The following is a 21462-nucleotide window of genomic DNA, read 5'->3' as shown; positions in this document are numbered from 1 at the left end:
ACAGCACATCTTTGGGGTGTGGGAGGAAACCGGAGCACCCGGAGAAAACCCATGCAAGCACGGGGAGAATGCGCAAACTCCCACAGACACCGGCCCAAATCCATGTGTCTGCACAGCAAACAGTGATAGTCACTGAGCTGTCGTCTTGCCCAGTATCTTGTCCAGTTTAGGCACACACTAACGACATGAAGCACTAGGCCAATCCTGAACAACCAAGAGCAGCCCCAGTACAACCCATCGCGTGTATGCCCCTCGTTGGACACGAGGTGGACCGACTTAAAACCTGTGGTGGAGGCAGATTCAATCAAGGCTTTCAAATGGGCCAAAGGGGTGGCACAGTGGTTGGCACTGCTGCCTCACAGCGCCAGGGACCCGGGTTCAATTCCTGGCTTGGGTCATTGTCTGTGTGGAGTTTGCACTTTGTCCCCACATTACATTTGTTACAGCTCCATGTTCTGCAGCAAAAAAGTGCATATTCTTCACTACATGTTTTCACATGGTTAATTGTAGCAGGTGCAACAGACCCAATTTTTATTAGACCACTATGCTGGATGAATATGGTGTCAGAAGTCAGATTGCATGGATGATGGGAGGACCACAGGAGTAGAGATAGTTCAAGGTAGACACAATCTGGGTGCACCATCTCTTTCAAGCCTTTTCATTCATAGTCTTGTGGGTTGTAGGTAGTTTTGTGTCTGTGCGGGTTTCCTCCGGGTGCTCCAGTTTCCTCCCACACTCCAAAGATGTGCGGGTTAGGTGGATTGGCCACATTAAATTGCTCCATAATGTCAGATGATTAGCAGAGTAGATGTGTGGTGTTAAGGGAATAGGGTCTGGGTGGGATTGCAGTCACTACAAGCTCAATGGGCCAAATGGCCTCCTACTGCACTGTAAGGATGCTATGAAAAGGGAATTGGATTATCATTGGAAAAGGAAAAATGTGCAGAGCTGCAGGGAAAAGGTGAGGGAGTTGCTCAAGGTGAATTGTTCCTTCAGAGAGCCAGCACAGACACCATAGGCCAAATGGCCTCTTCCTGGGCTGTAACTGTTCTGTGATTATAAAAGGCTAGATTTCAGGCTGGATTTTGGAATTAATGAAAGTCCTTTCATTTGGAAGTTTTGAAGTTTTACATGAGAGATTGAGCCCAAACTTTAACCAACTTAATGAATCCCAGCAATATTTATTACCAGACGTGAAGATTGCCTTCAAAGTCTCCTGTTGCCAGGTGCCTCTGTTGTAGACTGGTAGCTCCGAACGTGCCACATCTGAAGGCTCTGGGTTTTTCAATCTACAAAGCGAAAGAAATAAGGTTGTAGTGGGTCAGATCTCAAACAATGACAAGACAGAGTACAGGAACGAGATAGAGAATCTGGTGAACTGGTGCGGCAACAATAATCTCTCCCTCAATGTCAACAAACGAAGGAGATTGTCATCGACTTCAGGAAGTGTAAAGGAGAACATGCCCCTGTCTACATCAGCTGGAACAAAGTAGAAATGGTCGAGAGCTTCAAGTTTTTAGGTGTCAAGATCACCACCAACCTATCCTGGTTCACCCCCCCAGTAGACATGAGAGTTAAGAAAGCCCCACCAACACCTCTACTTTCTCAGGAGACTAAAGAAATTTGGCATGTCAGCCACGACTCTCACCAAGATTTATAAATGCCCCACAGAAAGCATTCTTTCTGGTTGTATCACAGGTTGGTATGGGGTCCTGCTCTGCCCAAGACAACAAGAAACAACAAAGGGTTGTGAATGTAGCCCAATCCATCAGGCAAACTAGCCTCCCATCCATTAACTCTGTCTATACTTGCCACTGCCTCGGCAAAGCAGCCAGCATAACGCATCCCAGACATTCTTTCTTGCACTTTTTTCCATCGGGAAAAAGAGACAAATGTCTCTTTGAGACATTTTGAGACAAAATGTCTGACGTCACGTACCAACCGATTCAAGAACAGCTTCTTCCCTGCTGCTGTCAGACTTTTGAATGGACTTACCTCACATTAAGTTGATTTTTTTCTACACCTTCGCTATGACTGTAATACTACATTCTGCACTCTCTTGCTTCCTTCTCTGCAAATGATAAGCTTTGTCTGTATAGTGCACAAGAAACAATACTTTTCACTGTATACTAATACATGTGACAATAATAAATCAAATCAAATCATGCTTGATAGAGTTCCAAAACCCTGCTCATGTTGGGTTATCATCTTGTCCGCATCATTGCTGAGATGTAAAATGTTCAATGGCCACTTGAATCAAGGAAAATCAAATGGAGTTATAGAAACAGTCTTTGCAAATTTCAGCTGTGTCTAGAGAGATTTCTGAGCTATGTTAACACTAGGTCAAAAACAGATCCCTGGAATTCCCAATCCAAACACTTCAAGTTCAAATCTAGGCTGTCACACTGCCGCTGCGGTACCGAGGTATTGCTGCAGTGCCTTTTACACAAGATGTTAAACTGTTTGCCCCTCAGGTGGACACAAAAGATCACCTCAAAGAAGAATGGGGGTACTCCTGGCCAATAATTAATATCCCTCAACCAGCATCAGATTACCTGTTTCTTAATCTCAATATTCAAGCAATCTGCAAAGGAATTACAAAGTTAAAGATTCACGTCTCAAGCAGCTGCAATGAATACTGCTGGATTTTACACTGGTCACTTTGTCCCACTCTTTCTGCAAGGTGTTTAAGAATTGGCTGCTGTGTTTCCCTCATTAGCAACCATGACTAGCATAGAATTATACAATCCCTGCAGTGCAGAAGGGCTAATCAGCCCATCAAGTTTACACCGACCCTCTACAGAAACACCCTACCTAGGCTGTATTGCTCACCCTATCTCTGTAACCCCCCAACACATCAATCATGGCCAATCCACCCAACCTGCACACGCTGGACACTAAGGGGCAATTTAGCATGGCCAATCCCCCTAACCTTTACATCTTTGGACTGAGGGAGGGAACTGGAGCCCCAGGGGGAACCCTTGCAGACAGTGACCCGAGGCTGGAATCAAACCCTGGCACTGTGAGGCAGCACTACACTTCAAAATCCTTGCCTTGTCCAGTGAATGAATTCAAGAAAATATTGGATGACTATACCTTCTTCAACAGCTAAAGAAGGACTAGTGTATAGATAGTACCTAATCACACTACCCAGAAATCTCTCAAATTACTTCATATTACCATGCATTACAAAGATCCAAAGTGTGAAGGGTACCTCATGCATTGGAGAGATGAAACAAATTTGCCATAACATAGAAATACTTGTATTTATATATCTTTCATGGCCTCAAAACATCAAAAAACATTTCACGGCCAATGAAGTGCCTTTTCAGGTGGAGTTACTGTTGTAATGCAGGAAATGTGGCAGCCAAAGTGTGCACAGTAAGATCCCACAAACAGCAATCAGGTAATCTGGTTTTAGTGATGCTGATGGAGGGAATAAATATTGGCTAGGCAACAGGCTGTTCCTTAAAAAAGTGCCATGGTTTCAGGCTCAAGAGCCAGATAGCACCTCCAGTAATATATCATTCCCTCAGTAAGGCCTTGGTAAAATTCATTCTGGGATCTGGGCATAGCTGACTGGGCTAGTAGTTATCACCCACCTCTAATTGCCCTTGAGAAGACGGTGGTGAGCTGCCTTCATGAACCATTGGCGGTAGCACGCACAGTGGTTAGCACTGCATTCTCACAGCGCCAGGGACCAGTGTTCGATTCCCATCTTGGGTCACTGTCTGTGCAGAGTTTGCACGTTCTCCCCATCTCTGCGTGGGTTTCCTCCAGGTGTCCAGTTTCCTCCCACAGTGTGAAAGATGTGCTGATTAGGTGCAAAGGCCATGCTAAATTCTGCCTCAGTGTACCCGAACAGGCACCGGACTGTGGTGACTGGGGGAGTTTCATAGTAACTTCATTGCAGTGTTAATGTAAGCCTTACTTGTGACTCCAATTAAAAAAAGCTAAAAAAAAATGCAGTCCGTGTGGTGTAGATACATCCACAGTGCTGTTAGGGAGGGAGTTCCAGGATTTTGATCCAGTAACAACGAAGGAACGCAATATATTGAACTGATTTGGTTTATTATTGTCATGTGTATTGAGGTTGAGGGGCGACCTGATAGAAGTCTACAAGATTACAAGGGGCATGGACAGATTGGATAGTCAGAAGCTTTTTCCCAGGGTGGAAGAGTCAATTACTCGGGGGCACAGGTTTAAGGTGCGAGGGGCAAGGTTTAAAGGAGATGTTCGAGGCAGATATTTTACACAGGGGGTGGTGGGTACCTGGAACTCGCTGCCAGGGGAGGTAATGGAAGCAGATATGGTAGTGGCTTTTAAGAGGTGTCTTGACAAATACATGAATAGGCTGGGGATAGAGGGATATGGTCCCTGGAAGAATAGGGGGTTTTAGTTAAGTCGGGCAGCATGGTCGGTGCAGGCTTGGAGGGCCAAAGGGCCTGTTCCTGTGCTGAAATTTTCTTTGTTCTTTGTATTGGAATACAGTGAAAGGTATTGTTTCTTGCGCGCGATATAGACGAAGCATACCATTCATAGAGTACACGGAGAGAAGGAAAGGAGAGGGTGCAGAATGTAGTGTTACAGTCATAGCTAGGGTGTAGAGAAAGATCAACTTAATATATGATAGGATCATTCAAAAGTCTGATGGCAGAGGGAAGAAGCTGTTCTTCAGTCACTTAAATGATTTTTAAAAAACTCTTGTAAATATAACTCTGTAAAGATTGGATTGTAGAAACTGTGCAGTTTCAGGAAGTTAATACAGAAGATGAGACTAAATGTCCCAAAACAAACACCATAAGATCAACACGATCCACAACATCCACAGCTCCTAATTCAGTGGAAAGGGGAGGGAAATGCCTCCATCAATACTCCTTTCAACCATCACCACCCCTTTAAATTAAAACTGAGACCAATCTGCAGAACAACGAGAAGTAAAACCACCACACATTTTGAGCTATTTAATCATTTGTTATCTTTGTCTTTCCTCCAGCCGTAGTATCTTTTCCAGGAATGTTCCAAAAACAAATTCGGAAACAGATGTATGAAAAATTACAAATCTCTCAAATAGACAGGAAAGGCAGATCATATAAAACTTGCCACCCTCCGATGCGACGGTGCACAGTGCATCAATTTTATCAATATTTATGGGCAGTGCAATCTTCTCCCACATGTTTCTGCACCAATGTAACAATTGGAAACAATCCGATACGGTTGCCATTGTAACAATTCTACTGCAAGTTTACTCATCCTGTGGCTCAACTGGTGACTGCACTGCCCAGTGTGGACATGCGACCACTCTCTCCTAAGAATGTGCTGAGCTCCGAGTGTTTTAGACACCAACATGATTCCTAATATCCTATGGAGTCAACAATGGTGGAATGGTGAATATTTTGGCAGGTGGATGAATTATTAAACAAATGTTCTGGATGATGAGTGTTGCTGGAACTGCACCCATCCAGGCAAATGGGGAGTATTCCATCACACTACTGTCCAGAACCTTAGAAGGAGGCCATTGAATGTCTTTTTAAACTTCAAAGACTTGTGTAGGTTAGGTGGATTGGCCATGCTAAATTGCCCCTTAGTGTCCCAAGATGTGTAGGTTAAGTGAATTAACCATGGGGTTATGGGGATAGGGTTGGGGAATAGGCCTGGGTAAGGTATTCTGTCAGAGAGAGTTGGTGCAGACTCGATGGGCTGAATGGCCTACTTCTGCACTGCAGGGCTTCTATGATTCCTGCCACACAAAACTGCTCCCAAGCACCAATATCCACAGTGATCCCAGGACAATGTGGATAATTTCCCAAACCCCAGGAGCCTGCTCTCGGCACAAGCAGACCTTGACAATGAAATCCTGCATTGACTCCAATGCACCAGTGCAGTCTTCGGACATCTGAGGAACAGAATGTTTAAAAACCGAGACCTCAAATACAGCAGCAAGCTCCTGGTCTACACAGCAGCCACAGTCCCTGCTCTCCTGTATGCATCAGAAACATGGACGATGTGGAGCAGACAACTCAAATCCCTGGATAGAAATTACAGTGCAGAAGGAGGCCATTTGGCCCATTGAGCCTGCACCAACAACAAGCCCACCCAGGTCCTATCCCTGTAATCCCCCTGAAACTAAGGGGCAATTTAGCACAGCCAATCCATCTAACCCGCACATCTTTGGAGTGTGGGTGGAAACTGGAGCACCTGGAGGAAACCCATGCAGACATGGGGAGAATATACAAACTCCACACAGTCACCAGAGGCCAGAATTGAACCTGGGTCTCTGGTGCTGTGAGGCAGCAGTGCTAACCACTGGACCACCGTGCCACCCAAATACATCACCAATGCTGCCTTCGCGAAATTCTGTAAATCTACTGGCAGGATAGGCATACTGATGTGAGAGTCCTCTCCCAGGCTGATATCCAGCATTCAGGCACTAGTTATGTACAACCAGCTGCAATGGGCGCACCATACTGTCCACATGCCCGATACAATACTTCCGAAACAAACGCCCTACTCCGAGTTCTGCTATGGCAAGCGATCACTAGGAGGGCAGAGGAACTCTGAAAACCTCCCTAAATAAATGCAACATCCCAATCGACAGGTGGGAATCACATGGCTTAGAACCCACAAACTGGAGAAGAAGCATCCGTGAAGGAGTCCATCACCTCGAGCGTCACCGGATAGGGCACACGGAGACCAAGTATAAACAGCGGAAAGAGAACGCAGAATCCAGAGCATCCCACCCACCCTCCCTCATCCAACACCCCCTGTGGCAGAGTCTGCGGCTCAGGCATTGGGCTATTCAGCCACAGCAGGACCCACCTCTCTGGAGTGAGAGCAAGCCATCCTCAATCCTGAGGGAGTGCCAAAGAAAAAAAGGAGAAGGTACCACTATTGATGATCTCACTCCATTGAAGGAGAGCAGATGGAGTGGACCAGTTGGCTAGGGTGATGCTTTCTGTGTACACAATCCACCCAGGCAATTTTCCACATTATTGTGGTGGATGCCAGTGTTGTACTGCTGTGCTAAAACAGCTTGGCTAGGGGGATGTAGCTAGTTCCGAGCCACAGGTCTGCAGTACCACAGCCAGAACATTGCTGCTGTAGTATCTGGAACTACTAGGTCTCGCTCTGCATATCGCAATCAGGAGCCTTGGACCCTCTGGCATGGCCTGCAATCCCAAGCTCTTCCTCCAGGCTGGGTGTGTCCCGTATGCACCAATTCCCAGCTCCGGTCCTGTCAAAATTCACTGGATCCAGAGTTCCACCACATTGGTGCCCCCTCCCTGACACACAAACGCACCTTCCACCAAACCCAGCTCCACCACAGAGCAGGGAATGGCAGGACCTGTGCAGAGTTAACCTGGCAGTGAGTGAATAGCAGAACACTGCCGTGGGGACAAACCTCAGGGAGAAAAAGAGGTAAACAAGATTCAGAAACATTGGTCAGTTTATTTTTATTCATTCATGGGACATGGGCATCGCTGCCTAGCCAGCATTTATTGCCCATCCCTAGTTGCTCTTGGAGAGCAGTTGAGTCAACCACATTGCTGTGGCTCTGGAGTCACATGTAGGCCACACCAGGTAAGGATCCAGGTTTGGATCCATTAATTGTGCCAATTCTACTCTGGAGAGTCCAGCTGAGATCTGGTTCTCATCAAATGTTGTAGGGCCAGTGAATCCATTGCACTAAGGAAGTGGCAGCACAGTAGTTAGTACTGTTGCCTCCCAGGGTTCAATTCCAGCCTCGGATGACTGTGCAAATTCTGCACGTTCTCTGTGTCTGCGTGGGTTTCCTCCGGTTTCCTCGCACACTTAAGAGATTTATTTATTAGTGCCCTAAGTAGGCTTACATTAACAATGCAATGACATTACTGTGAAAATCCCCTAGTCGCCACACTCCAGTGCCTGTTCGGGTACACTGAGGGAGAATTTAGCATGGCCTTTTTACCTAACCAGCAAGTCTTTTGGACTGTGGGAGGAAATAGAGCACCTGGAGGAAACCCATGCAGACACGGGGAGAACGTGCAGATTCCACACAGACAGTCAAGAAGGAACTAGATATAGCTCTTGGGGCTAAAGGGATATGAGAGGAAGGGGGGAATCAGAATATTGAATTTGTTGATCAGCCATGATCATAATGAATAACAGAGCAGGACTGAAGGGCTGAATGGCCTTCTCCAGCTCTTAGTTTCTATATTTCACCCCAAGGAAACCAATGCTGACACGGGGAGAATGTGCACACACCACACAGTGACCTGAGCATGGGAATTGAACCCGGGTCCCTGGCTCTGTGAGGCAGCAGTGCTACCTCACATGGGGGTTACAGGGATAGGGCGGAATTGCTGTTGGTGCAGGCTTGATGGGCCGAATGGCCTCCTTCTGCATGGATGATGAATCATTGGTTACAATATTGTAGCCATGTGTTCCCTGGCAAATTGTAACTTTGAATCTGTGATATTTCTCCATTGTAACATTCTCCATCACCCTATTACACATTCCCCTCCTTTCCAGCATGGGGGTTATAGAAAATACAAGGAGAATAAAACAAACAGTTACCGTGTGCACGTCTCTGACCTCCCCGCTCGTTGTAGTGTACACCCCGATGATTCCCTTACTGAGTGGCCCGGAGCCCGTCCCCAGGCAGACGAAGCGGTTGCTGCAGGGGATCCACAGACACCCGAAGGGGGTGAGAGGCACTTTCCGATGGGACAGAGACACCAGGCGGGGCTGGAGGCTGCTGGACATCGCCCGGAGGAGGGTGGGTAGCTTCCCTGTTCCGCAGATAAATAATAAAGGATTACAGATTAATTATGGATTTAAAAAGGATTTAATTCAAATAATGCAGAATGCCCTTCGTGTATAACCGATCAGAACCTAAACTCCATTCTATTAAAGAACCCTAAACTCCGCTCTCTTTAAGGACTGCTCCAAATTAAAAACCAATCCAAATTCCAACTTGCTATTGTTCACATTTGAAACAAATGCTGTGACCCATTTCTGATTTCGGGGGTTTATATATTTTCCAACGAGGGCTAAAGATTTAAAGTTTCGAGCAGAATAAATCTCGGGTCAGATTTCAAATGGAACACTGAGCTGCAACTGGATCTTAAAGTGAAAGTGAAGTTTTTGGGAGGTGGAGTTTATGGGCCTTTTTGCCGCCCAGAGACAGACTGGAAGAAGCGCCATCAGCCGGCCGAGCGAGAAATATCCCCCCATGATAGAGACTTGCATTTATATATCGCCTTTCGGGACAGCCCACAGCGCGTGAATAGGAGAGAAGTCACTGGTGTAATGGAGGGACGGTCAGAGTCAAGTTGCAAACAGCAATGATCTGATTAACCTATTTTCCAGTGATTTATTTATTAGTGTCACAAGTAAGGGTTACATTAACACCGCAAAGAAGTTACTGTGAAAATCCCCAAGTCGCCACATTCTGTGTGGGTACGCTGAGGCAGAATTTAACATGGCCAATCCACCTAACCAGCACATCTTTCGGGCTGTGGGAGGAAACTGGAGCATCCAGAGAAAACTCACACAGACACAGGGAGAACATGCAGACTCCACACGGTCTGTGACCCAAGCTGGGAATCGAACTTGGGTTCCTGGCGCTGTGAGGCAGCAGTGCTAACCACTGTGCCGCCCCACTGATGTCACTGGTGTAATATAGGAAATGTCAGAGTCAAAATGGAAACAGCAGTGTTAATATTGATCTGATAAACTTATTTTTCAGGGATTTATTAATTAGTGTCACAAGTAAGGCTTACATTAACACTGCAATGAAGTTACTGTGAAAATCCGCTCGTCGCCACACTCCAGCACCTGTTTGGGTCAATTCCCCCTAACCAGTATACCTTTTAGACTGTGGGAGGAAACCGGAGCACCTGGAGGAAACCCACGCAGACATGGGGAGAATGTGCAAACTTCACACAGACAGTGACCCAAGCCGGGAATCCTGATCCCTGGTGCTGTGAGGCAGCAGTGCTAACCACTGAAGGGTAAATATTTGGCCCTGACACCAGATAAAGCTAAAACACAAAATGCTGGAAAACCTTGGCAAGTCTGACAGCATCTGTGGAGAGAGAGAATAGAGCCGACATTTCGAGTCTGGATGACCTTCTGTCATAGCAGGGTCAGTTCACAGCACCGACACATCCTTACTCGAAACATGTCAGGATGCCAAAGATGCCCTAACCCAAGATGTGTAGGTGAGTGGATTTGCAGGGTAAATACATAGCGTTATGGGGGTAGGGCCAAAATGAGAGTTGATGCAGACCCGTTGGGCAGAATGGCCACTTTCTGCACTGTAGGGATTCAGACCTCCAGGCAAATGAAATTTAAACAGGAAATATAAACACAAACAGACCTGTGGATGTGGGGTCTATAGTTGGCCAGTGCTGTAGGCTAGATAGTCATAAAATCATAGAAACCCTTACGTTGCAGATGGTATTTGGTCCATCAAGCCTGCACTGACAACAATCCCACCCAGACTCTATCCATAATCCCATACATTTGCCCTGTTAATCCTCCTGACTCTAAGGGGTAGTTTAGCATGGCCAATCCACGTAACCTGCACATCTTTGGAGTGTGGGAGGAAACCGGAGCATCCGGAGGAAACTCATGCAGACACGGGGAGAAGGTGCAAACTCCACACAGACAGTGACCCGAGGCTGGAATTGAACCCAGGTCCTGTGAGGTGCTAACCACTGTGCCACCGTGGCGTCCCAGATCATAGGAGGAAGGGAAGGAATTGCTCGCAAACAAGCCATGATTTTCAGGGTAGAATGGGAGAGTGATTTTAGTGGCTGACAGATCAGGTGTCAGAGTGTGTGTGTGTGTGTGTGTGTGTGTGTGTGTGTGTGTGTGTGTGTGTGTGTGTGTGTGTGTGTGTGTGTGTGTGTGTGTGTGTGTGTGTGTGTGGAGAGGGGGAAATGGGAGCTGAGGGAATGGGGACAATGACCACTGTTCCCATTCTTGATGATAGGGAGGCCTGGGTCGGTTTCTGTTAGGGCATGGGAACATCGGGGTCTTGGATGGCGGAGAATCAGTGGGGCACAAAAATGACGGCATTTATTCCTTCTGCATCTGTGTCTTGTGAATGGTTTTAGGCAGGTCACAAAATAGCGAGTCACAAAGCAATGGCGAAGTGCTAATTAACTCCAGTCTGATGTTGTTTTTAATTATAGTGCTCTTGCACTGCGGAGCTCTCATTAACACCTGCAGCAATAATTATTACTGATCAATTGCACAACAGAAATACAGCTAAACAAGGAGGAATATTTCCAAACTTGTGGAACTAGCAGCCCACAACTGTCAGCAATCACCATGTGAGCACTGTTCATTTTCCTCTGCTCTGTGGTTCCACCATGGATAGTAAGGGCAGCACAGTGAGCACGGCTGCCTCATGGTGCCAGGGACCCGGGTTCGATTCATTGGGTCCCTTGTCTGTATGGAGTCTGCAGGTTCTCCCCATGTCTGTGTGGGTTTCCTCCAGGTGCTCCTCTTTTGGCCCATAATCCAAAGATGTGCAGGTTAGGTGGATTGGCCATGCTAAATTGCTCCTTAGTGTCTAAAGATGTGCACGTAAGGTGGGTTGGCTATGCTAAATTGCCCCTTAGTGTTGCAAGATATTTAGGTTAGGGGAATTTGCAGGGTAAATATGTAGGTTACAGCAACAGGTCTGTCTGTCTAAGATGCTCTGTCAGAGAGTCGGTGCCGACTTGATGGGCCGAATGATTCTATGATAGTAGCATCTCCCTGCTCAGTAACCCTCTACTTCTAATTCAATGATGTTAGATTGGGAAATGTTGATATACAAGGGAACCTGTGCATCCTTGTAAACCAGTCACTGAAAGCAAGTATGCAGGTTCAATAAGATGTTACAAAGGCAAAACTTGTCCAAGTACCAATTCCTCGTGTTCAATTCTAACTAAGAACAAAGAACAAAAAACAAAGAAAAAAACCAGCCCGGGAAACAGGCCCTTTGGCCCAATGAGCCCGTGCCGCCATTTTAACATTACCAGTCCCCCCTCCACCCATGACCCTTATCTATGTTTGTGGCATTCCACATTGAGGGAAAACTAATTTAGGGACAATTTATTACCTCCAATCAGCCTAACAGCACATCTTTGGGGTGTGGGAGGAAACCGGAGCACCCGGAGAAAACCCACGCAAGCACGGGGAGAATGCGCAAACTCCCACAGACACCGGCCCAAATCCATGTGTCTGCACAGCAAACAGTGATAGTCACTGAGCTGTTGTGTTGCCCAGCATCTGGTCCAGTTGAAACACACACTAACGACATGAAGTACTAGGCTACTCTCGAACATCCAAGAGCAGCCCTAGTACGACCCATCGCGTGTATGCCACTCATTGGACAACAAGGCGGACCGACTTAAAACCTGTGAATTAAAAGAGAAAAACATTAGTATCATTCCACATCCTTATACATTACCAGGGATGTCCCAATGCTAATAAACCTTATTTAAAACAATCTCCAATATCCTCCCATCTCCAACTCACTCATGTGCCTGTCTAAGTAACTCTTAAACAACTCCAGCGTGCCTGCCTCCACCACCTTGCTTGGCAGAGCATTCCATACCCCCACTACCCTCTGTGTGAAAAACCTCCCTCTAATATCCGTGTTATACCTCTCCCCCCTCACCCTAAGCCTGTGGCCCCCCCTCACCCTAAGCCTGTGGCCCCTCGTACCGTGTGTTTCTAACATAGGAAATAGCTTACCACTGTTTACTCTATCTATACCCTTCATAATCTTATATACCTCTATTAGATCCCCTCTCAGTCGTTGTCTTTCAAGGGAAAACAGCCCCAATTTGCTCAATCTTTCCTCATAACCCAGTCCTTCCATACCAGGCAACATCCTGGTAAACCTCCTCTGCACTCTCTCCAGGGTCTCCACGTCCTTCTGGTAGTAAGGCGACCAGAACTGGATGCAGTACTCCAAATGCCGCCTAACCAACGTTCTATACAACTGCAACATTAGACTCCAGCTCTTATATTCTATACCCCTTCCTATAAAGGCTAACATACCATAAGCTTTCTTCACAACCTTCTCCACTTGTACTGCCACCTTCAAAGACTTGTGCACTTGCACCCCCAGGTCCCGCTGTGTTTCTATACTCTTTATAGGCTTACCCTTTACAATATAACTCCCCGCTACATTATTCCGGCCAAAATGCATCACCTCACATTTATCCGGATTAAACTCCATTTGCCATATATCTCCCCAATATACCAGCCTATCTATATCCCATTGTATTGCCAGACGCTGCTCCTCACTGCCCGCCAATCCAGCCATCTTAGTGTCATCTGCAAATTTGCTGATCACACCACTTACTCCCTCTTCCAAGTCATTTATATATACTACAAAGAGAAGAGGTCCCAGTACTGAGCCCTGCGGCACACCACTAGTGACAGACCTCCAGCTAGAAAAGGACCCTTCCACTACTACTCTCTGTCTCCTCTTAGCAAACCAGTTCTCAACCCATCTAGATACCTGGCCTTGTATCCCATAAGCCTTTATCTTTTCAACCAACCTACCATGAGGGACTTTGTCAAACGCCTTACTGAAATCCATGTGGATGACATCAACCATTTTTGTCACCTCCTCAAAAAATTCTACCAGATTCGTAAGGCAAGACTTCCCCTTTACAAAGCCACGCTGCATATCCCTAATCAGATCGCAACACTCTAAGTGCTCATACATCCTATCCCTAAGAATCCTCTCCATCAACTTGCCTACCACTGACGTCAAACTCACTGGCCTATAGTTACCAGGGTTATCCCTCCTACCCTTTTTAAATAACGGTACCACATTCGCTATCCTCCAGTCCTCTGGGACCTCACCTGTGTCCAAAGAAGAGACAAAGATTTGCGTCAGAGGCCCAGCAATTTCATCTCTCGCCTCCCTAAGCAGCCTAGGATAAATGCCATCGGGCCCCGGAGATTTATCAGTTTTAATGCTACCTAAAAGCCCTAACACTTCCTCCCTCGTAATGGATAGTTCCTTCAACTGGTCTATAGCTCCCTCGAAGACTGTGCCAGATATCAAGCCCCTCTCCTTCGTGAATACTGACGCAAAGTATTCATTCAGGATCTCCCCCATTCCCTCCGACTCTAAGCACAATTCCCCTCCTCTGTCCCTGAGAAGACCGATTTTTCCCCTAGCCACCCTTTTGTTCCTAACATAGGAGTAAGACGCCTTTGGATTTTCCTTAATCCTGTCTGCCAAAGCCATTTCATGCCCCCTTTTTGCCCTCCTGACTCCCCTTTTGAGATCCCTCCTACTCTCTCTGTACTCCTCCACTGCTCTCTCCGTTCCCAATTGCTTAGACCTAACGTACGCCTCTCGTTTCTCTCTGACCAAGTCCTCAATATCTCTAGTAATCCACGGCTCTCTAATCTTACCTTTCCCATCCTTCCTCTTAACCGGCACGTGTCTTTCCTGCAACCATTTCAGTTTTCCCTTGAAAGACGCCTAACGTGGACTTGCCCTCCAACAGCCTATCCCAGTCTGTATCCCTAAGCTCCTGCCTAATCCGGCTGTATCTAGCCTTCCCCCAATTTAGCACCCTCCCCTTAGGACAGCACTCATCCTTTTCCATTAGTATCCTAAAGTAGACAGAGTTGTGGTCACTATTAGCCACATGTTCACCTACTGCAACCTCAACCACCTGACCCGGCTCATTGCCCAGAACTAAATCCAGTATAGCCCCCTCTCTAGTCGGGCTATCTACATACTGCTCCAAGGACCCTTCCAATACACGTCTTACAAATTCCTCCCCGTCCGAACCCCCAGCTCTAGGCACCTTCCAATCCACCCCAGGAAGATTAAAATCTCCCACTACAACAACCCTGCTCTTCCTACACTTATTCAAAATACATATACCCTCTTCCACTGCCCGCGGGCTGTCGGGCAGTCTGTAGTACACCCCTAGCATAGTAATCATTCCCTTCCTATTCCTCAACTCCACCCACAGAGACTCAATTCCTAACCCCTCTATATTATCCTCCCTCTGCACCGCCGTGATGTGCTCCCCAACTAACAGCGCCACTCTCCTCTTTTTGACCCTCCCCTGTCATGCCTAAAACACTTATACCCAGGAATATTTAGCTGCCAGTCCTGCCCTTCCTTTAACCACATCTCCGTCACTGCCACCACATCTAAATTCCTCGCGAACATTAAGGCCCTAAGTTCATCCGCTTTACCCGCCACACTCCTCGCATTAAAACAGATGCACTAGCGAGTGCCTGCAGAAAGTCTAGGGAAATCTTGATGGAAGCATTCAAAGTTGTGTTTTTTTTACACCAGGGAAAATAAGAAGATGTTCCCATTGGCAAGTGGGTCAGTAACTCGGTGAGGCAGACTTAAGACAATTGGAAAAAGTAGTGTGAGGTAATTTTACGTAATATAATCTGGAATGCATGGCCAGATTATATAGTGCTTCATAAAAGGGAATTGGATTGATACTTGAAGAAAGGAGGCTGGAGTCAGTTTTACTGACTACCCGAAGGAAGATGTAAAGAGGATTCAAAATGATTTAGACAAGAGAGTGGGCAAATACAGGGCAGATACAGTATGATGTGGAAAAGTGTGAAGTTATCCACTTTAATAAGAAAGTGATGTGCAGATTTGATGGATTAGGATGCTAAATTGCTCCTCAGGGTGGGACTTTTCGGCCGTGCTTACCCCAAGATCGGAAAATCCCACCCAAGGTCAATGGATCTTTGCGTGTTCTGCCCACTATGATTCCTGTGGCAGGCAGGATGGGAGAATTCCACCTTTAATGTCTGGAGATGTGTAGTTTAGATGGATTAGCCATGATAAATATACAGGGATACAGGGCTAGGGTGGGAGATGGCCTGGATAAAATGCTCCCAACAGAGAGTCCATGCAGACTCGATGGGCTAAATGGCCTCTTCTGCACTATATTCTATGAAAAACAGAATGACAGAGTATTGTTTAAACAATGATAGATTGGTAAATAAAAGGGGACCTGAGTCTACATTGCAAGAGAACTTGAGTATAGCAGCAAAGATGTCTTACTGCAGCTGTACAGAGCCTTGGTGAGATCACAGTTGGAGTATTGCGTGCAGTTTTGGTCTCCCTACCTAAGAAAGGATATGTATATGCCATAAAAGGAGGGCAGTGAATGTTCACCAGACTGATTCCTGGGGTGGTAGGATTGTCGTTTGAGGGGAGATTGGTTTGACTGAGCCCGTATTCACTAGAGTTTAGAAGAATGAGGGGATATTAGTATAGAACTGAGGGTTGGACAGATTGGGAGCAGGGTTATGTCCCCCTTGGCTGGGCAGGCTAGAGCAAGGGGTCACAATCTCAGGTTATGGGGGAGGCCATTTAGCTCTGAGAATGAGGTGAAATGTCTTCACTTAGAGGGTGGTGAACCTCTACCACAGAAGCCTGTGGAGGCCAAGTCACTGAACACATTTAAGGAGGAAATAGATTTCTACACTCTAAAGGCATCAACGGATATGGAGAGAGAGAGAGACCTGGTGTATGGTGTTGAGATAGAGGCCTGAATTTTACCGGCACGCCCGCCAGCCCGAGGCTTTTAAGATCCCACCCAATGCCAACGGAGAATGCTGTTCTGTACACCTTGCCCATGCTGGTAAAATTCCAAGATTCAGCCATGATTCATATTGAACAGTGGACCAGGCTCAAAGGGCCAAATGGCCTACGTCTGCTCCTATTTTCTATGTTTTTCTGAAAGACAATGAAGTGTGGGTCTAACTGGATAGAAGCTGCCACAGGCATGATAGGCCAAATGGCTTCCTCTGTGCTATTATTTCTACCCCTGCCCTCCTCCCCCACCAGATGCCATAGGACAAGTCCCTCCATTGCTTCCTCAGCTGAGGTCAGTTAATTGATTGCAGGGCTGGATTCAGTAACGTTATAACCTTAACCTCTGGAGCCAGAGAGGTACATGGTGTCACAATCTCACTGAATGTTTCTTCCCAAAGAACAACAATGTGGCTTGCTTTATTTATTTGTTGTTGAATATAATAATATTTTGAAAGAATTTGTTTTAATGTTGCATTAAGTTGAAAGTAAGTATTCATATATATCATTAAAGAACATTCCGGATTTTCAAGGGAACTCAGGACACAGATTCCACCTAGTGGTCATTGGGTGTAGAATTATTTCAGCTATCTCCATTAGAACATCTGCTTTCCTTCAATATCTCATGGGTCTAGGTAGGTGTAGGAAAATGCTTTGTTAAGATGGCGGCGTGGGCTCGTTGGGCCGAAGGGCCTGTTGCCCGTGCTGGGTTGTTCTTTGTTCTTTATCTCCTTCCTTCCATCTTTCCTTCCCTGTCTCATCTCTTCATTTATTTTCTAAAACCAGAATGTAATGTGATTGCACGGTGGTACAGTGGTTAGCACTGTTACCTTACAGTGCCAGGGACCTGGGTTCAATTCCTGGCTTAGGTTATGGTCTGTGTGGAGTCTGCACGCTCTCCCCTAATCTGTGGGCGTTTCCACTGGTTGTTCCGGTTTTCTCCCACATTCTGAAAGATGTGCTGGTTAGATGCATTGACTTGAACAAGTACTGGACTGGGGGCACAGGTTCAAAGCTCTTTGAAAGTGGAGTCACAAGTGGACAGGATGGTGAAAAAGGCATTCGGCATGCTTGGTTTCATTGATAAGAACATTGAATACAGGACTTGGGACGTCTTGTTGAAGTTGTACAAGACATTGGTAAGGGCACGCTTGGAATACTGTGTGCAGTTCTGATCACCCCATTATAGAAAGGATATTATTAAACTAGAAAGAGTGCAGAAAAGATTTACTAGGATGCTACCGGGGCTTGACGGTTTGAGTTATAAGGAGAGGCTGGATAGACTGGGACTTTTTTTCCTGGAGTGTAGGAGACTTAGGGGTGATTTTATAGAGGCGTATAAAATAATGAGGGACATAGATCAGTTAGAAAGTCAACATGTTTTCCCAAACTTAGAGGAATCTAGAACTAGAGGGCACAGGTTTAAGGTGAGAGGGGAGAGATACAAAAGGGTCCAGAGGGGCAATTTTTTCACACAGAGAGTGTGAGTGTCTGGAATGAGCTGCCAGAATAGTAGTAGAGGCGGGTACAATTTTTCTTTTAAAAAGCGTTTAGACAGCTACATGGGTAAGATGGGTGTAGAGGGATATGGGCCAAATGCAGGCAATTGGGACTAGCTTAGTGGTTTAAAAAAAAAGGACAGCATGGATAAATTGGGCCAAAGGGCCTGATTCCATGCTGTAAACCTCTATGACTCTAACTCCGCTCTATATTTTTCCTCGGTGAAATGTGTCCCTGGCACACGATGGGGTTGTGATGAGGGTGTATGTGTGAATGGCCTGGGTGTGGCTGTGTAAGATTCTTATGCTATGCCTGCCTCTGACTTGTGGGTACTTGATGACAGCCACCCCTCAACGTATCTCAGTGGATGAATGAGTTTTAAAGTTTATTTATTAGCGACACAAGTTGGCTTACATTAATGCTGCAATGAAGTTACTGTGAAAATCCCCCAGTCGCCACACTCTGGTGCCTGTTCAGGTACACTGAGGGAGAATGTAGCACAACCAATGCATCCTAACTAGCATGTCTTTCGGAGTGTGGCAGGAAACTGGAGCATCTGGAGGAAACCCACGCAACACGGGGAGAACGTGCAGACGCTGCTCGATTTCCAAGCTGTGAATCAAATCCAGCAGCAGTGCTAGCCACTGTGAATGTAAAATTATGAGAAGCCAGCACCCTATTCTATACTAAAATCTGAAAAATGCCCCTTATAATTCTGAACAGAATTGAAGGGGTATGAAATAGCAGAATGCAGGTACACTGGGCGTTAGAAGCTGGACTGTAGCTGAAGAAAGGATAAATGACATAATTAAGCAAATATTAAATGCAAAATGCGCCAATAATTATGTTTTAGATTGTGTGCAGATTTGGGCACCACCCCTTTGTAGGAAGGATATGAGAATCACAGAACAGTGCAAAATGAGTTCATGGATATGACACGTAGTATAAAATGGTTTCTCTTGCAAAATAGGGCAGCACAGTGGCACAGTGGTTAGCACTGCTGCCACACAGTGCTAGGACCTGGGTTCAATTCTGGCCTTGGGTCACAGTCTGTGTGGTGTTTGCATGTTCTCCCCATGTCTGCGTGGGTTTCCTCCGGGTGCTCCGGTTTCCTCCCACACTTCAAAGACATGCAGGTTAGGGTGATTGGCCATGCTAAATTTCCCCTCGTGACAGGGGGATTCGCAGGGTAAATATGCACGATATGGGAATAGGGCCTGGGTGGGATTGTGGTTTGTGCAGACTTGATGGGCTGAATGGCCTCATTCTGCAATGTAGGGATTCTTTGAATATAATTGGGATACAAAATGTAAAGGGAAATTTAATTCTGTGCAACATTTGAGAATAAATATTAATGGATTATTTCCATTGATCAGTGAATCAAGAGGCAAAAGGGCAGGATTAGAATTTGGAAAGGGAAAGATGTGAGGTTTTTTCATACAAAAAGTTATGAAATATGGAATTCATGCTCCCAAGTTTTGCATGCAATTAATTGCATGGAATGCTGTCACTGTTATTTAGAACATTTCTTTTAAGTTTATTTATTAGTGTCACAAGTAGACTTACCTTGCAATAAAGGTATTGTGAAAATCCAGCTCCTTTTTGGGTACACTGAGGGAGAATTTAGCATGGCCAACACACCTAACCCACACATCTTTCAGACTGTGGGAGGAAATTGGAGCACCCAGAAAAAATGCATGCAGACACAGGAAGAATGTGCAGAGTCTGCACAGACGGTGACCCAAGCTGGGAATCGAACCCAAGTCCCTAGAATGTGAGGCAGCAGTGCTAACCACTGTGCCACCATGTAACATATGTAAATGACAAAAGAAAGACAGCAGTAGACCACACATCCCATCTTGCCTGCTCTGTCATTCACTATGATCATGGCTGGTTTTCAGTTTCAACTCCACTTTCTCGCCCTTTTACCATATCCCTTAATTCCCTGAGAGACCAAAAACCTGTCCATCCCAATCTAAAATGTATCCAATGATGGAGCTTCCAAAGCCTAGTGGTATTGTCACTGGACTATTAATCCAGAAACTCAGCTAATGTTCTGGAGACCTGGGTTCGAATCCCACCACGACTGCTGGTGGAATTCGAATTCAATAAAAAAATCTGGGATTAAGAATCTACTGTTGACTTGAAACCATTGTCGAAAAACCCATCTGTTTCACTAATGTCCTTTAGGGAATGGAATCGGCCATCCTTACCTGGTCTGGCCTACATGTGACACCAGAGCCACAGCAATGTGGTTGATTCTTAACTGCCCTCCAAGGGCAACTAGGGATGGGCAATAAATGCTGGCCCAGCCAGTGAGACCCATGTACCACGAATGGAAAAAACTGATTGTTACATAGGAAGACAAAGCTGCAATTTTGTACTTAGCAAGATCTGAAAGGCATTAGGGATAGACAGTAAATGATGGCCTAGCCAGTGAAGCCCACATCTTGTAAATTAATTTTAAAAAATTCAACAATTCATCACAAATTTGGGCAATGGGCAGAATGACCAGTTAATTCTAATCGACCAATAATACTAAATAACAGAAATAGAAAATGCTGGAAAATCTCAGCACGCTGGGCAGCATCTGTGGAGAGAGAATAGAGCCAACCTTTCAAGTCTGCGTGACCCTTTGTTATCCAGACTCAATAATGTTGCAACCTTGCTCAGCCTATTTTCTAGATGGTAATTAGCCTGCTGAATACTTCCAGTGGTTCTGCTTTTAACTGGGATTTAAAAAAAACTGGCGGCAGATGTGTGATGGATCAAATGGCCTCATTCTGCATCAAAATGGTTGTGATTTTTGTGTGTACATTAGGCTTATGTTTTCTATGTGTGGAGCTTGTGTGGTGTATTGTGTCTGCATGTAAGCTTATTTATTAGTGTCATGAGTAGGCTTACATTAACACTGCAATGAAGTTACTGGGAAAATCCCCTAGTTGCCACACTCCGGCGCCTGTTCAGATACATTGAGGGAGAATTTAGCACGGCTAATGCACCTAACCAGCACGTCTTTCAGACTGTGGGAGGAAACCAGAGCATTCGAAGGAAACCTATGCAGAAACGGGGAGAACATGCAAACTCCACACAGACAGTGACCCAACCTGGAATCAAACCCTGGTCCCTGGCACTGTGAGGCAGCAGTGCTAACCACTGTGCTACTGTGCCACCCAAGTATTCATAATTTGATTTCTCTCCATTTCTGAGACTGTGTCTGCACCCCAGCCAGTCAAATCAGGCACATTATGTCATCAGCACTGGCTGGCTGATGATCCCATTTTGGTTTCTTGAATCAACAGAAAAGAAGTAAAATAAGAAAATTGTGTTGAAAATATTTATCATCCTTTCTTAAGTCTGAATGT

The 21462-nt window shown here is 45.8% G+C and overlaps 1 protein-coding gene across 3 annotated transcripts in view; it reads right to left on the bottom strand.

Moving 5' to 3' along the window:
- Positions 1 to 9091, bottom strand: part of LOC145362250 (dynein axonemal assembly factor 10-like) — a 28153-nt gene extending 19062 nt beyond the window's left edge. For all 3 annotated transcript variants that reach the window (XM_080218325.1, XM_080218323.1, XM_080218324.1), the window contains exons 1-2: positions 8557 to 9091; positions 1189 to 1289 (exon numbers count right to left, since the gene is read on the bottom strand). In XM_080218325.1, the coding sequence (XP_080074451.1) occupies positions 1189 to 1289; positions 8557 to 8745 (290 nt within the window). In that variant the 5' untranslated portion in view covers positions 8746 to 9091. The remainder of the gene's footprint in view (positions 1 to 1188; positions 1290 to 8556) is intronic.
- Between the last annotated feature and the right edge of the window lie 12371 nt (positions 9092 to 21462).

This window comes from Carcharhinus amblyrhynchos, unplaced genomic scaffold (assembly GCF_965287045.1).
Source record: "Carcharhinus amblyrhynchos unplaced genomic scaffold, sCarAmb.v2.hapA scaffold_37, whole genome shotgun sequence".
Classification (NCBI taxonomy): domain Eukaryota; kingdom Metazoa; phylum Chordata; class Chondrichthyes; order Carcharhiniformes; family Carcharhinidae; genus Carcharhinus; species Carcharhinus amblyrhynchos.
The sequence above is the reverse complement of the archived record's forward strand: the minus strand, read 5'-3'. Positions and strand labels throughout refer to the sequence as shown.